This window comes from Vigna umbellata, chromosome 1 (genome assembly GCF_029865625.1).
Source record: "Vigna umbellata cultivar VRB3 chromosome 1, Vumbellata_1.0, whole genome shotgun sequence".
Taxonomy (NCBI): domain Eukaryota; kingdom Viridiplantae; phylum Streptophyta; class Magnoliopsida; order Fabales; family Fabaceae; genus Vigna; species Vigna umbellata.
Window position 1 is genome coordinate 84,190,585 of NC_142165.1, and position 16,714 is coordinate 84,207,298.

The window sequence follows — 16,714 nt, forward strand, 5'->3', positions numbered from 1 at the left end:
TTGCTGAATTTTTTTAAAATGTAAGCTTACTTTGACCTAAACCCCTAAAAGTATGGACCATGTATTAAACCTATAATTAACTAGAATTAAATGAAAATTTATAGAGATAATGTTTAAATAATCATAAAGCTCACATATTGTAATTATATTTTATTTTTTGAAAAAAATAAAAATGTTGTAAATAAATAAATTTTTTTTTACAGAAAATGTATATTTAATTAAATGTACGCCATTTGAGACTGAAAACTTCGGGCACTAAATTTTTATAATCACAAATTAGCTACCAATTTCTTATGATATATGGACACAAATATTTTGAATAATAAATTCTCATAATCTGATAAGATTGCTTAATTTAAAATTTATAAAATTGGAGTGTACTTTACTGTAGAGAAATATTGAGAGTTTGGTGGGAGAAGAGGAGAAAAAAAAACAAGAGAGGGTAGGAATTATCGGAAAGTTTGACTTTATTGGCTTGCGTTGGGTTTGGTGACAGAGAGAAGAGAGAGAGGGAAACTCTGGATTTCACCTCCTACCGTCCTTCGTGACGGTCCTCTTCCTTCGACCTCTTCAGGTTCTTCCTTTTCTCTTCTTCTTGTCTTCATTCTTTGCAGATCCGATTCGAATTTAATTGCATTCATGCCCCCTCTATTCATTCAGAATGGTTTTCGTTTCATGGTGTGGGATTGATTGAACATTCTTGTGGGATATTGCAGAGGAGGCTGAGTGTGGGTTTCTTGATGCATTTTATAGATTAACTAGGGTTTCGATTAGAGATTGGATTCTCTTGTGAAAGTTCATTCATGTCGGTTTTAATGGTTTTCAACTTCGATGCTCTTTAGGGAATTTAATGGGCGCATTGTTTTCTAGATGAATTGGCGCGTCTTGAATTCTCTGGATTTTTTCGTTGGGCTTGATTCGAATGGTACTGATTGTTCTTTTGCTTTGCGTTCTGCGTGCGTTGGTAGGATTTGGCCAAGAATGTGATTGATTTTTATCATATGTTTAGGCTCTTATGATTGGATCCCTCATCCTTGTGATGCTTTTTTTTTTATTATTTTTTTCTGGGTTTAAATATTGGAGTGGGTTTGTCTTTGAAGCGCAACTGAGAACTCAGTTCTGTCTTAGGTGAAAAATTTTCAATTTTGATGCTCTCTTGAATTCCTGGATTATATGTTTGTTTTGTAGGTAAATTGACATATGATGATGCCTGGAGGTAACTATTTGGCTAGTACGGATGTTTGGAAATGGTTTTTGAAGTAATTATGGATTTTGCGTTCTGCCCGTAATCATAATTGAATTTGGTACATGCAAATTAGTAATGTTTGTTCTCTCCATTATAACTTGTTTGATTGTATTTTTATACATAGTTTTAGTATTTAGTTGATATACTGGCTTATTTGTCTGGTAACTTTTCTACCACAGGAAAAATTGAAATTTCTATTGGATTTCAAATTTTAACCTTTAGCAAAAAATTAGAATTAGAAAGGAAAAATGTTTAATTTGTCGTTGATGATGCACACTCTTTGATTTTGATTTTCATATAGAATTGCCATTTCTGTTTTTGTTGAGATTTCTATCTTTGTCGGCCATTTGCATTGTACAATGTAGAGTATTAATCTAATCAGATGTTTTCTCATGTTCTATAATTGCAGGGTGATCTTGATTTGAATCTTGAGGTTCCTGGTACATTTTTTGAGACATGGAAAGGATTTGTATCTTGCCAAGTTGCTTCCACTATTGGTTGCTTTTATCCCAACAAGTGCTTGACCGCCAATTCTTCATCCATAGAGATTTTATTCTTGTTTCTTTTGTCAATTGCACCTAGTCTTTTGTTCTACGTTAATGATCGGCACAGTGTACTCAATGCTTGTTTCTTCTGAGACCAGTGCAGCATCTTTGGGGAACACGTATGAGTAAGAACTTATTTGTCTTTGGCTGCAACCTTCAAAAAATGTTGTTTCTTAATAGGTGTTCCTTTCACAGTGCACTCCTAACCCAATATCCTGTTGAAACATCTGTAAAATCTACTTCTGGGATAAGAGATTCATCAGGGAACAGTTGTTTATCACACCTTCACCTGTTTTAACCTACTGATGTTTAACTTAACTTATCTTTGTTTTACAGGGCTGAAGTATATGGATTAATGTGTGAATTTTGGATGCCTGCTTCTCAAGTATTAGATAAGCAACTGCCTTGAAGAACTGTAGACAACACTTAGTTACAATTGATGTGTTGTTGTTTCTAATGGATATTGGTGGCAACAAAATATTTTTTACCTGACAATTCTGAAACTATGTAGATTAGATGAAGTGGCTATTATTGAACTCCTCAAGTCTTGGGTCGTGATGAGTTTAGCAGAAGATGAATGTTGCTTTGATCAATCATTCTGAAACTATGTAAATAAGTTCTCCAGGACTTGTTTGATTCTACCACATGCATCTTGCTACCACTACAAAGCTGTGGGACTATTAATCAATAAGGCTATGCTGTCCTTGCATAAACAATTTATGTTTTTTATATCATTGCCATGACAGTGAATTGACAGTGAACTTTGCCGGACCATCTCATATCTGTCAACATTTTGTACATTTTTATTGGCATTGTTTGCTAGGGATAAATGCCATCTATCTTTATCTTGTTTGCCATTTCTTTTTGAATAAGAGCTGCTTTGGGTTCTTTGGGAAAATGGAGAGGTGAGTATTTGTTTCTCAAGCCAGAAGTTGTTATTCCCTCTTTTTAACTGTTTAATATCTTCAATGTTTTTCTCCTTTCCTTGAACACAGGTACAAGTTAATTAAAGAAGTTGGTGATGGAACGTTTGGGAGTGTTTGGAGAGCCATTAATAAGCAAAGTGGTGAAGTTGTAAGTATGTTTTGAGTTGAATGGTATATGAAGTTCCATTGTTTGTTTTATCTAATTTGTCATAAAATTCCAGGTTGCAATAAAGAAAATGAAGAAGAAATATTACTCTTGGGAGGAGTGTGTAAACTTGAGAGAAGTCAAGGTATCACATTTTGATCTTTCCTTAGTGTTATTATCCATATATTTATTCTCTTATTTCTCCTATGGCAGTCATTGCGAAAAATGAACCATCCAAATATTGTGAAGCTGAAGGAAGTTATTCGAGAATGTGACACTCTGTGCCTTGTTTTTGAGTATATGGTGAGTGGCTGGATTTTGTGGCATATTTGATGGCTCATGTAAAGCCTAGTACTAATTTTTTAAATTCATATTGGGTAATCTAGGAATACAACCTGTACCAACAAATGAAAAACAGGGAAAAACTGTTTTCTGAAAATGATGTCAGAAATTGGTGTTTTCAAGTTTTCCAAGGTTTAGCTTACATGCACCAGCGTGGATACTTTCACCGTGATCTGAAGCCAGGTACGTAATTATCATATGATACCAGTGTGTTAGTATGTAGCATGATGGAATAATAGGGTTCCGTTTATATTATACAGTTTGGAATGGATGTAACGTTAGAATTTTATTCTCTTGTTGCTAATTTTTTTCCTTTTTGTTATCTATTTTAATAATAATTTTTAAATGCAGCTTGCTGGTTAATTGAATTGAAAATCATGACAAATTAAGATTTACATATATCTATTACTCTGCAAAATTCTGCTGTCTTGACTTGAGGTATACTTCTTGTTGCAGAAAACTTGCTGGTCACCAAGGATGTCATTAAGATTGCTGATTTTGGCCTAGCCCGAGAGATCAGTTCACAGCCACCCTATACTGAGTATGTCTCCACACGGTGGTATGTTTTTTCAACTCAATACTTTATTATTATTGTAAATGTATAATGCACTATTTCATATGCATTTAATTTCATAGTTATTATGACTTCTGATTAGGTATCGTGCTCCTGAAGTCCTACTTCAGTCCCATTTATATGGATCTAAAGTCGGTAAGTTTCTGATTTGAGTAATTGTTATTTATGGTAACTTATGTTTTACCAAAATATTATGGTCTAAAGTCTAGACAATACATTACTTAAGTGTCAAGTACCATACATTTATGGATTTTCTTTCATCTTGTAGATATGTGGGCAATGGGTGCTATTATGGCTGAGTTGTTCACTCTACGTCCTCTATTCCCCGGTACTAGGTATTAACCTCTCTCCATTCGTGAAACTTCCCATATGATGATATTTTTAGTTAGATATAGCTAATTGATCTTTATTAGGGAATTCGCTAATACTTGGTTCCAAGTGCATGACTGAACACTTCTTTGCAAATTATTTGGTTTCAAATTGTCATTAGTTTATGGCATAACATACATAATTTCATATTAGTGACATACTTCTCTACAGTATCAAATTTACTGATTGGACTTTTAAATTAACATGTTTCATTATTTCTGTACACGCAGTGAAGCGGATGAAATCTACAAAATATGCAGTGTAATAGGTAGTCCCACAACTGAATCTTGGGCAGATGGACTCAAGCTTGCCAGGGATATCAACTATCAGTTTCCACAGGTTCTTTTCCTACTTTTGTTGTTTCTGTTTTTATGTTTTGCTTTGAGAGTGCTAGATACTAATTATTATGCAAGTTGTGAGATGTGCTATTTTATCTGTTTTCAGTGTGCTGGATAATTTCAAAGTCTTTTGTTTAGTCTTTTTATCCCCTTAAACTGTTGTCTTTTGATATTATGTATATTAAGATCAATATTTTCTTCCTTAAATAGTTTCTTATGTTTAAATTCTGCAGCTTGCTAGTGTACATCTCTCTGCTCTGATCCCATCCAGAAGTGATAGTGCAATTAACCTTGTTAGCGTGAGTAGTTTTGCTTTTATTACACTGTAGTTTAGTCTTGCCCCCCCTTTTTTAGCTAACGGAGTGCTATGTACTCATTTTTCTGTTTGCATTACATTTTTGTAGTCACTTTGTTCATGGGATCCCTGCAAGAGACCAACAGCATCAGAGGCCCTTCAACATCCTTTCTTTCAGGTTATCTTTAACAAATCCTTACTTTCGATAAGTTTTGTAGTAAAAATTTTATATCTTTAATCACACGACTATATGTTAACTTCTGTAATTGGGCTTTAAATATTTTTTGCTTTTTGATTTGTTTAGAGTTGCTTTTACATCCCTCCATCCCTTCGCACAAGAGCTGTGGCCAGAACTCCTCCATCTGGTTTGTAGTTAAATTTATATTATTTTCTAAGGAATGGCTTATGCTTCAATTGGAAGGGATACCAAACTCCTTGTTTATTTTGTTGCAGCTGGGACCAGGGGTTCACTGGACCGTCAGGGACTCAAGAGATACTCTAGTGCTTTGCCTAATACAAAATTCACAAACAATTTTTCTTCCCCTAAATTACATGCTTCTATAGCTTCAGGTGATATAATTGGTTTCAGACATATTCAGGTTCAATACATGCTGCATGTTTTTATTCCAGCTTTCGTAGATCTGAGTCGTATAATTCTTTGTTAGTTAAATATCAGTTGGTGCTTAAGCTGGGAAATCTCCATCAGACATGACTACATTGTTTAAATTGCTACTTCTTTATATCTCAATAAAGGAAACAAAGTAATAACCATCAATATCCTTTTACTAGAATGGATAAAACATAGTTTTATTGTAAATTACTTTTATTAATCTAACCTTCAATGCTCTGGCCTATTGGCACTTTTGGGTGCCTCCTTCCATCTCTGATTATTAGACTATTCTACGTTCCATCATACTCCTTGTTGTAGATTATGTGCTTGCTTATCCCAACTATCTGTAGATCTGAATCATTATTATTCATTATGGTTTAGAAATATCTGTTGGTGTTTAAGCTGTGCGAAATCTCTATAAGATATATTACTACATTGTTTAAATTGCTACTTTATATCTCAATAATGGAAACAAAGTAATAACCATCAATAGCCTTTTTCTTGAATGGATAAAACTTTTAGTCCTATTGTAAATTACTTTTATAGATGAAAATCTAAAACTTCCACGGTCTGGCCTATTGACTTTTTGGTTCTCCCTCCACTAATTGTTAGACTATTCTATGTTTTATCATACCTCTTGGTGGAGATTATGTACTTGCTTTCCGATGTTATTCCTAATCCAGTCCTGTGTTGTGTCCACTCATCTATCGTAATTTTTTTATGTTGACCTTTTTTATATTGGTGGGTTTTCTGTTTAGCATTCTGTCCTGTACAAACATTTAAAGTCGTACTGTGCTAATTATTTTTCTTAAACTTGGGTGGTACTTTTCTATTACACGACACCGTGAGGCATTACTCCATTTTTTTCCATTTTCTTTAAATTCTAATGCCTCCTATATTTGGTATGGTATGATCTCCAGTTCTCTCATAAGTTCAAATCAAATGTACCACCAACTAAAATTACATTCCACGTATTTGATCTTCTATCAAACAAAAGCCCTGCTCTTTTGAATATATAGTTTCTATTTATTCCTTTCCAGTCTCAAAGCAATGAAATTCTAGTTGCAGCTGGGATTTTTTATGTTCTTGGAAAGTGGAGAAAATAGGCCCTCTTTTTAGTGGCATGCTGTGTTTCACATGTGCAAAGAGCATGGAACTCATTTATTTCTGAACATTACAGGTGTGCAACGGAAGTTGGATTTGGCAACCGAGGTGAGTTGTTCACTCTTTCTACTTTTGTCCTTTCCCATTGTGCTTACTAACTCATGCCCTTCCTACCCACGCCGTCTTTTTACTCATTGAATCTCTGGTTCCCACCCATACCTTTTCACTCTTTGAATATGTGGGGCTATGCATTAAGACAGTTCAAGATCTCACAAATCTGACTGACTCCTCTTTGGCCTTTGCTCTTTTTTGGTGGTGTTACTATATTGGACTTGTTTCTCGTTAAATTTTGTTCAGCTAAAATTCTTTTGTTTCTTCTAAAGGATGGAATTAAGAGCAAGAAGTCATTGAAGACTACTCAACAATCAAAATATCGATTTCCAGGAAAAGACAGCCCGAGTAAGCCTTTTAATACTCTAATAATCACTTTCATTTAAGCACGAGTTAAAGCTGATTTTGATTCGTAATAATGTGTTTGGCAGCTTCTATGAACAAGGGAAGGACTGCACGCGGGGTTTCAGAAAGCGCCGAAAAGTTGGCCAATATGTCCATCGGTTCGCGAAGACAGTCGATGGGACAAAGCCGTCCATCGCCTGCAATGAAGGCGGGAGTCAATTGTATATCTGAATCTGGAAACTTCATACTCAGATCCGGACAACAAAATCCAACAACTGAGAGAAGTTTGACTAGAAAAGTTGCTGGCTGAGATGACTTTGGAGAATCTTCGATAGATCCATATTTTAAATTGTGCCAATACACATCGATAGATCCATATATTATGGGTTTGCACCTGCCCTGCTGAGTTGGTGATGGTTTTCGTTACTATTACTGGTTTTTTCATATAGATTTCATTGACACACCATCAGTCGTGCCAAAGTGTTTATATAAAAGCTTCTTCATTAATGGTGCTCAACAAGTTCCAGTGTCACCCTCACTCTGTTTGATGTGTGTTCACTGAATATCCCGACATCATTTTTTTATTTTATTTTAAGAATCAGGTTTTCCAAAATTATAAACCTCAATATTCTTTATTGTTTTCTCCATAAATGTATTTTATTTAACCACTAAATCTTTAAACCGTGTTTTCCATTATGCAGTTCCTCATCTTCATCTATGCGTGTACATCTATTGAGAATAGCACTTTTCTTTTCTGAAGAGTCAGTATGTTTTAGCGGATAAAATTGTTGTTCAACGTCTATTAAGATTAAACAACTTAATAACTTATTTAATTATTTATTAATTTTAGTTCTTTAAGGAACATGCATATGCTGGCTGGCAGACACAGTAATTAAGGGCCATCAGTGTTTGGTGTAAGGGGCAATCCCATGATTTAATATTCTTTAGACCCAACCATTGTTGGTTAAACCTTTATAAAGAAAGTGATTTAATAGATCATAGAGTTGCTAATCAGAAAATGTTTAACGACAAACAAACTCTTAAATGCAAAGCCTACGGACGCTTAAGAAAACCAAAGCTTTTTTTCTTCATATGGATTTTCTTTATGTAGAGTTGAGAAGAAGAGTCCTTGCAAATTTGTAACCATCGAGACTCTTCTTTAGTTAGAGCATGATTTAAAACTTTGAAACACATTAGGTAGTTGCAAAGTGTTGGACTTGATATAGTTGGTTGACTTTACAATATTGATATCCCACTTTTTTTTAGAAAAATTGTTTGTATGAAGCTTTTGTTCTTAGGAAAATCTTGATGTTGACAAAAAACTTGAGATTCTCTTGAAAAAACGAAGAAGTGCATATTCTCTACAAATATAAAATAAACATTTATTAGTTTGATATATATTATGAAATGTTTAAGGATTATGTTTGTCTAACAAAATATACTTATTGTCTCCTCAGATAAAAGATCATTAGATTATTTATACTGATTAGTGTTTGTTCAAGAAAAAAACTTATCAGATGAAAAACATATACAACGTTTGTGCCTATCAAACTAAATACACGACAAACAACACATGCATCCATTTAGCCACTCAACTTGTGTTTGTTGGGTTACACTAGGCACTTTTCATTTGACATGATATATTAAAATTATATTTTATACTTGTTTTTTAAGCTTATAATCAAAATCAAAAAATGATTTGTTAAACTTGGATATAACATTTGTACTTTCGTGTTTTTGTGAATTGTTATGACTCTTGATTGCACTTAGAAATACATCATCATCCTTCTAAGGTTTGCTCCTTCAAGATTATTTTGGATACTACTCTTCAACAAGGAAGGTTTGTAACGATTATTTTCTTCACCTCCCATTCTCTACGTTGATTGGAGGAATGATGGTGTAAGTGTTATTGTTGAGAATAGGAAAAGAGATTGTCTAATGTAATGACGGCTTAACATTTATAGGAGTGGTTTTGACAAAAATTCAGAAGAAATAAGAACTTACATGCAAGAAGATACATTATTGAAGGACTAATTTTCGTAACATTTTATTAAGAGACCTACCAACCATTGGCTCAATCTTTCAGGACCAAATTCAGCATTTATTCTTATTTTATAGTTCGATTATTACAAGTTATGCTAGACTTATATCATATTAGATGTGGTCTTAAAAAGGGGACAATGTATTTTATTGTAATTTGAGTTTCAAAACTAATTTTTAAAAATAGGAATATTTAACTTGTTTTTTTTTATTTGACCTTCTGTGTTTTGTGTTTGGATTTGAAGATGAATTTTGGAGAGTGAATTTGAGGGAAGAAAAATATGAAGATTGAGTTGTTTGGATTAAATAAAAGATAATGAAAAATGAAAATATTTAAGATGGAAGTTTGTGAAAATTAATAAGCGATGAGTTAAATTTGATAGATTAAAAAAATGTTTTAATTGATAAAATATAATTAATGTTAGTTACATTAAAATAAAATAAAATGTGAATTATTATTATTTTTGTAGATCAGCTTACTGAGACACGTGTCTTGAATTTGGACAAGACGGACTTTTATACAAGAACGCAACTTAAACGTCTTCTACTATATTTAATTGAAAGCTCAGTTTCATTTCTCTATAAATATTTATAGAGAAATTTATTTAAACAAAACCACATACTAGAATATCTAATTTAGTCAAAGGGCACATACTAGAATATCTTAAATCATGCATTAATAAATACCACTGTTTTTCTTAATTTCTTTGATCTCACGTTATAAGAGGCAATCATTTGGTAAGCAGCTACAACACAGTTCCACTTGGGAGATAAAAAATAAACAAATGGTGATAAATTAATAGAACAGCAATCGTGATGAGAAAAAAGGTATCCCTTAAAATGAAAAGAAAGAAAGCAAGGCAGGAAAATTAGGAGGATAAAAAATATATATGTGATTTGTAATAAAGATTAGACCTCCCAATCCAATGGCGACTGATACTTGGCAAAAATGGAGTCACCACAAAACTAAATCCCTGATTTGCACTATCCCGTCAGAGACCATAACAGATGGTGGGAAGTCCAGTTTTCTGTATAGGACTGACTCCACTCCTTAATCTGGAGTCATACCCTTACATTCTCTTGGAGACAAAATTTCGGATTCCACTTTTTCTTAGGAATACACTTCAAAGGTATTGAGCTTGTATTCTCTCTCTGTTTTCTTCCCACCATGTTTTCGCATTCACCTCACCAAATCTTTCCCGGCTGCAAGCATGATGAGATCAAAAACTGTTAAATTCAAAACCAAATAAGCATAAAAACTTTTAAAGGATCTTCGGTACCCTCTTCAAAGTTGACAATATTAACTAAATATGTCTGTATTTGCGCTTGTGACAGCACAATAGGAACAAATCTCGATCTATGAGGATGCACAGATTATAAGGATTGTTTTACTTAAATTTATCTTGATCATCACTATTTTGACATTTAGCTACGATTAGTTCTTCTTTTCAACGCTCTAGGATCATTTCCGTGTGAAGGAAAAGAACAGGAACATGTTTTTAGTGATACATTATACTATGTAGTACCTGAATCTGACACGTCGAAGCTCCCTGGTCCCATCAGCTAACTGCCGGATTGTAATGTAAACCCCAGGCTCATCTTGTTCTACCCATTCTGCCTCCATTTCACTGGCATTGCTGATAGAAGGCTCATCTCTAGAAGCAGTAGTATCCCTTGCTGGTTCCATAGATGGCCCAGCATGCAAGTGGCCACCACCTCCACCATGATCCAACGGTTCAGAGGGGTAATATCCTCTGCTCCCAGAAGGTTTATAGTGACTCCTGGGGGTCCAATCCTTGTTTGACGGCATGGGACTTTCTTGTGCAGATGTCAATCTTGAGAAGGTAGAATCTCTTGGCTGTCCAAACAAATTATACAGATTAATCTCGAATCCAATATAGTTTTTGAAAATTGAATACAATTGTCTTACTTAATTCATACGAAACATATTATCAACCGATAAGTTTAGAGAGTGCGAGAGGAGTTAATCTTATCTGTACAACCTAATTGATCAAAACATTTTTACTTACATATAAGCTGGACCATCATTACAATTGTATAGGCGAAATTAGTCTTACAAAATCGTGCTCTACATGATAAGATATAATGAATGATGAAGATAATGCAAAACATAATCTTGATGGAAAGAAATGTAGATTATTACCTCGTCCTCAGACCTTGGAGGAGTGTTGAGCGCCTGTCGATTAAATCTCTGCACGTTATAAAGTTCCATGATTCTGTCGTAATTCTCACCCCACCATCTTTGCGCTTGCCATTTATTAAACATCTCTCGGCTTCAAATTCAAACGCTAAGTATTGTCAGTCTTTGCTCCTACAGGATAATTTAAGTTCTCAACAACTAAAAACTCCCATACATTTTTTGTAATATTAATATTAAGGCCTAAGGTATTCTTTTCAGAATGTAAACTACATATTTCAGCTGATTTTTTTATCCAACAAGTGCAGTGCCAAGTAATAGACCATTGTTAGGCGAGGGCAATTTGGGACAAATTTATTTAGTGTTTAATTGGTTCATTAATCATTACTTTAGGGACAAGCACAATTATCTTTAACTAGAAAATTAACATTTCTGCAATAACTTGTAATTGAAATGACTTGCCAATTATTAATTATTGGCGTAGTCGTTACCATACCTGAAGCGAATTCTTTTAAGATCATTTCCCCCATTAGGAAGAGACACAAAGGTAATGTGAACCCCTGGTTCCACCACTGCCATCCACTCCTTAGGCTCATCCTCGTCCTCTAAGACTACATCACAAACTGATGCTGAGTCTCGTCCTCTAGGCGTGCGGTCACCACCAAATGCCCCAGCAAATCGTGGGTCTGATCTACCACCAGGGTAGTGAGAGGTTGTGAAGTCCCAAGCGGGGGTTGAACTTGAGCTTGCACCCCCAATGTAAGGGTATGGAACCCCTTCTGAGATGGTATCGAAGTCTGGATATGGTCTATGTCCTTTCTTGTAGCTACTGGACCCTGTGCAGGGTTTGCATTGTTTGTAAGCACCTGAAAACTTCAGTGCCATATCCTTTATCTGCATATAAAGAATATAACCGTATTAACACCGATGCTTTAGAGGCTTCAATTATTTAATTTTAAATAATAGAAAATAAGTAAATATAAGGTCCTTTTTCTACCACCAAAACAACTCGATAACGACTATATTATAATAATATAATAATATGGAGCGAGGATTGATAGATTAAATGTTGTAACGTGGTTATATGTTTAAATCATTGCTTCGTAACGGAAACTCGAAATATGGAATTGTATCACACTTCCTTTTATCTAAAAGGAGTACCGTATATTGGGCCAAACACCCCTTCCCAAGTAACTCTACTTTAACAGTTCATATAAAGTTCTATTCTTTTGTAAATTGGGATTGTCGAATATTTAATAATATATTCTGTGTCTAAGTGGATTTCGGTCACTGACTGACACAATTAGTACTCTCAAGTGGGGAGTGGGTACAGTTTAAAATTCTATTTTTATATCTCAACAATGTGTCAAGGCTTCATAAACACCTGAGTGGCATCTTGCTTTATTCACCTACTCATATTGCTTTGATACTTTCCTTTTATCTTGAATACGATATGATTGTCTAAAATATGATGCACTAGATGGAAAAGAGAAAAGTATAGACGGAGAACTAGTTATCTACTGGCTAGAAGAAGCAAATACAGATTGTCCATGATTAAAAAGAACTGTTTTTTATTGGAATTGGACCAGAGGAAACAAAAGAAGGAGGAAAAGCCATAATTAAAGATATAAATAATTTAAAGATAAGCACATTGAATATTGGCAGATGATAGCAGAAATGTGTTCGCCAAATGGCACACAAGGAAGAACTGATGGAAACCATTTGTGCAAGTTCTGAAGGATAAGTTAAAAGTAAATTTGGATGAAACTGAATGGAGGCAAGGTTTCAGTCTTCGGTCATTTTCAAAGATAAACCTTTACAGCTGGATTGTGGAGAATGTGTTTGGGTTGAGGATACAAGTGGATGACAAAATCCTTACATATATGCTACCATGAACTATGTTACCACTAATGGAAAACATTTCCTAATTGAAGAAAATTCAGTTGATTTCTAGCTAGCTTTTTCTCATAAATTTTTTAACTTAGTTTAGAAATAGTTGGTTCAAAACATTAGGATAAGCATAGAAATTCGAGAGGAGTGCTTCACACAATATTCTGTTGATTAGAACAATATTGGATCGTCTTATAGAGAGTTGAGTCCAGCTTAAATTGCATTTACATTACATTGACTTAGAAGGAAGAATAAAGAGCACTAAAATGAAGGTAACTCACACACATAAGCAGACATTAAGAAAGAGAATCGTGCCTATTGGTCTAAAAGTAAATGCTAAGGCATATATATATATATATATACACACACACACACACTTTTCTGCCATAAAAACTATCAGTAGTCGGCTATCACTTATCTATTTTTGCTTTTTTTTTTCTGCGTTGGTAATAATAGAAACCTTTTGAAAAACATTGAATCGACAAGAATTCAAGGATGGGCCACACTAGGGATAGGAATATGGCAGACCCTTCCTGTGATAGGAATCTTTTCTCATCATCAACTCAAATGCTGAATATGAAACATGTTCCCACTATTGCTATTCTCATTACGCATTTAGAATAATTGACCGAGAAATTTACTTTTCTTGGAAAACCAAGTTTATATTTTGGATAAAAGCAACAAATTAATTCATACTGTTCGCTATTGATCAAGATTATATTAATATAATTATATTAGTATAATAAGTTAGCTTCCACATCTAAAATCTCGTGGTTTTATTCTTTACTATATCCTAAATTAAAAAATAAAAGTTATATGTAGAGTACTAGAAAGTAACGAGGCATCACCGGAACCGTGTAAATATGTTGATTCGTTGATATTTGCATGGTTATTATATATTTTAAACTGCAGAACACCTTGCTTCTCCACTCATGTACAATTATAAGTGGATAATCAAGGGTTGATTGGTTAATCATGATCCCATGTTGCACCTCCACAGCTTAACAAGATGGCAACACCATATGCCCACAAGCTCCTAAATAAACGAATAAAATAGACCAAATAGTATATGATAGGGAGCATACCACCAACATCAAAAGGGTCCAAATCAGAACAGAACAAAACAAAACTGCGTCATCCAAAACCATGCGTGTCTTAACTTATGGCCACTCGGTTGAATCTTTATTCAAAATATTATATTTCTTATTCAATTAAGAAATAAAAAATTATATTAAATTTATTAATAAGAAAAATAATATCAATAAACATATTAGAAAATAAAATGTTTAATTTCGATTCCCACAAATCGATAATAACGTATTATTAAAAAAATTTGCATAGACCATTTACTTTAAATTAAAAATAAGCATGTATCAAAAGCATTCATGAAATTACGTAATTGTGACTATTAAGCTTTTGACGGTAACTAGTCAAAATCAACAAATATAAGACTCAAATAATTACATACCTGCACTATTTATTCAAAAATATAAATAGAAATAATTTATCAAAAATCATATAAAGTGGTGATTGAATAGTGGTGGCCCCCCCGTCATATATGAGTGTACCTAAACGGGGTGAAGATTTTATTTGTTTTTCACCAAGATGAAGATTGTGGGTGAATCAAGAGAGAGAAAGAATTTGTGAGAGAGTGAAGAACCTGTGTGGTCAGGCTTTTGACAGCTTCTTTTGTACTCGGCGTGCCACTCTCACGGACTCCTCCTTCTTCCTCCCTCTCATCCGTCGTTTGCTTCGTACACGCTATACACGTAAACATCTTTCTTTACTCTTTTTAATTACACCCTCCTTATTTCCTGCAAAACAAATTCAAAATAGTTAGATAAATATCAAAGAAACAGTCAAATTTTTAATAATATACGGCTTTGGATGGACTGGGATGGAGGGCGACGTGAAATAGTAATGAAGGACATAATTGATTACGCGTTTGAGGCAATTACTTTCATTGAATGAAACAGTGACAGAGCAACGCCAGCCAGTGGAAGCCCCAAATTGAATGAAGAAATGCAGCAACAGCACAGGTGAGAATGCGAAGCGGAAGAAAAATAGAAGGGAATTTGAATTTAGCAGTTTTAGTGGTCTACGAAATGATATCTTTCGTGGTGAAACAGAAGGGAGGAAAAGAGAAAAAGGAAAAGTGGTATTGAGAAGGAGGCTCGGGATCAGAGCAAGATCGAAAGCGATCTCAAAATCTCAAAAGAAGAAAATGGGATCAATAATAAAAAGTAGAGAAAGGAAACAAAATGGGGCAAGGAATGGCCAGGGTATTACTACATTACTACTATCTGCTTTGCTTTACCGCACACAAATTCGCAATTTTAAAAGAAGAACCTCCAAGCCGAAGATTCTGACACCCCTTAAAAAGAAAAGAACCAAATGAACCCCATTGATAATAAAAACATTTCCTCGCGCCTCAAATAAAGAGAAAAATTGATAAATACAAAAATAGGTACTATAGCACAATAACTTATAATAAAAAGAACAAGTGACATACTATAATATATTCTTTCGATTCTCTCTTTATCTTTTGTGTAAATCACATCAATCCCCGTTCTCCGAGGCACACCCGAAAACCAAAAGCGGCTGACTGACTGACCTAGAGATAGAGAGAGAGAGAGTGAGAGTGAGGGTACGTGTTTTTGGGATTGCGGAAAAACAGAATGGGTTTGAATGAGGAATCAATGTTTGTCGGAGGGTGCGAAGAGAGGTAACTGGACAGTGAAAGAGAATGAAGGAGAAAAGAGAATTGAAATTGTTAGTGCATTGATTGAGATATTATAATTCTAGCTTTACTGCAAAAGCGGAATTAATTAAATAGAGTCAGTCATTACTATTCGAAAACGACTTAGCAAGCAAACGTTCAACAGCTTCTTCTTCTTTTGTCGCACCTCTCGCAGATGCACCATCTTCATATGTCCAACGCACTATCCGCCTTTTATCAAAATCAAAATCCTCCCTCCTACTACAATCTATCAATCAAATTAAATGCGCTGCGTTTGGGATCTGAAACGCATTTTAATGCAATGCATACACCCATTAATTACTACTATCTACGCTTTAATTTCCCTCACCACACAACAAAGAGATAAAAACTTACCTGATATTAACGAACGGTGGATTCGATTCGATTCGATTGGATTGACTTGGCTTGGATACGATACGATGTGATTTGATGTGATGTGAAATCCAATTTTTTTTCCTTCGATTTAGCTTTCCATTTTTGGAGCTCCGAAGCGAACTAATAAGCGAGAACGATGAAGCGGTGATTAGCGATGAGTGGCGTTGTTGATATTTCGGCGAGAAAACGGGATACGAGAATCTGGAATCGGTGCCAGAAATTTTGGAAGATGGCGAAGGTTGAGGGTGTGGTATTTATACGGAGGGGGAGGGGTGACGGCGTTAGTTTTGACGGAAAATGTTTGGCGTGAATAAGGAAGGCGTTAGGAGGAATTTTGTTTTTGTCTTTTTACAGCGGAAACGATGGTCGAGGCGTAGAAGACAGTGGGGCCCACATGTTTATGCTGATGCAATGCAACACTGAAGGATCTTTAAGGTGCGTACGTAGCATGACACGTGGCAAAGTGTGATTGGGAGTGATGTAATGGAGCGGTTGAATGGGTGGGATTAGTATGACAGAGTTGGGAACCATCCCATCAGG

At 34.6% G+C, this 16,714-nt stretch overlaps 2 protein-coding genes across 9 annotated transcripts; one reads left to right on the plus strand and one right to left on the minus strand.

Moving 5' to 3' along the window:
• The first annotated feature begins 405 nt into the window (after positions 1-405).
• LOC148206641 (cyclin-dependent kinase F-4-like) lies at positions 406-7,664 on the plus strand. 5 transcript variants are annotated; one of them, XM_088104486.1, is made up of 20 exons: positions 406-574; positions 843-925; positions 1,189-1,304; positions 1,656-1,916; positions 2,128-2,696; positions 2,787-2,865; positions 2,939-3,007; positions 3,076-3,165; positions 3,249-3,387; positions 3,661-3,763; positions 3,861-3,913; positions 4,047-4,113; positions 4,378-4,486; positions 4,719-4,784; positions 4,890-4,958; positions 5,085-5,145; positions 5,234-5,350; positions 6,571-6,602; positions 6,878-6,953; positions 7,037-7,664. In XM_088104486.1, exons 5-20 carry the CDS (start codon positions 2,689-2,691, stop codon positions 7,258-7,260), a joined length of 1,362 nt encoding a protein of 453 aa, XP_087960612.1. In that variant the 5' UTR covers positions 406-574; positions 843-925; positions 1,189-1,304; positions 1,656-1,916; positions 2,128-2,688; the 3' UTR covers positions 7,261-7,664. The 5 variants fall into 5 exon arrangements, with proteins under 5 accessions (XP_087960612.1, XP_087960614.1, XP_087960611.1 ...); XM_088104488.1 differs by lacking the exon at positions 1,189-1,304; XM_088104485.1 differs by lacking the exon at positions 843-925.
• Positions 7,665-9,642: 1,978 nt separating this feature from the next.
• Positions 9,643-16,414, minus strand: LOC148206642 (protein BREVIS RADIX-like). 4 transcript variants are annotated; one of them, XM_088104490.1, is made up of 7 exons: positions 16,154-16,414; positions 15,888-16,059; positions 14,699-14,852; positions 11,645-12,042; positions 11,155-11,284; positions 10,517-10,848; positions 9,643-10,193 (listed from the first exon to the last, which is right to left on the minus strand). In XM_088104490.1, the coding sequence occupies exons 3-7, from the start codon at positions 14,813-14,815 to the stop codon at positions 10,115-10,117; spliced, it is 1,056 nt and encodes a 351-aa protein (XP_087960616.1). In that variant the 5' UTR covers positions 14,816-14,852; positions 15,888-16,059; positions 16,154-16,414; the 3' UTR covers positions 9,643-10,114. The 4 variants fall into 4 exon arrangements, with proteins under 4 accessions (XP_087960616.1, XP_087960615.1, XP_087960618.1 ...); XM_088104489.1 differs by lacking the exon at positions 15,888-16,059 and having other exon boundaries at positions 16,154-16,413; XM_088104492.1 differs by lacking the exons at positions 15,888-16,059; positions 16,154-16,414 and adding an exon at positions 15,551-15,834.
• Between the last annotated feature and the right edge of the window lie 300 nt (positions 16,415-16,714).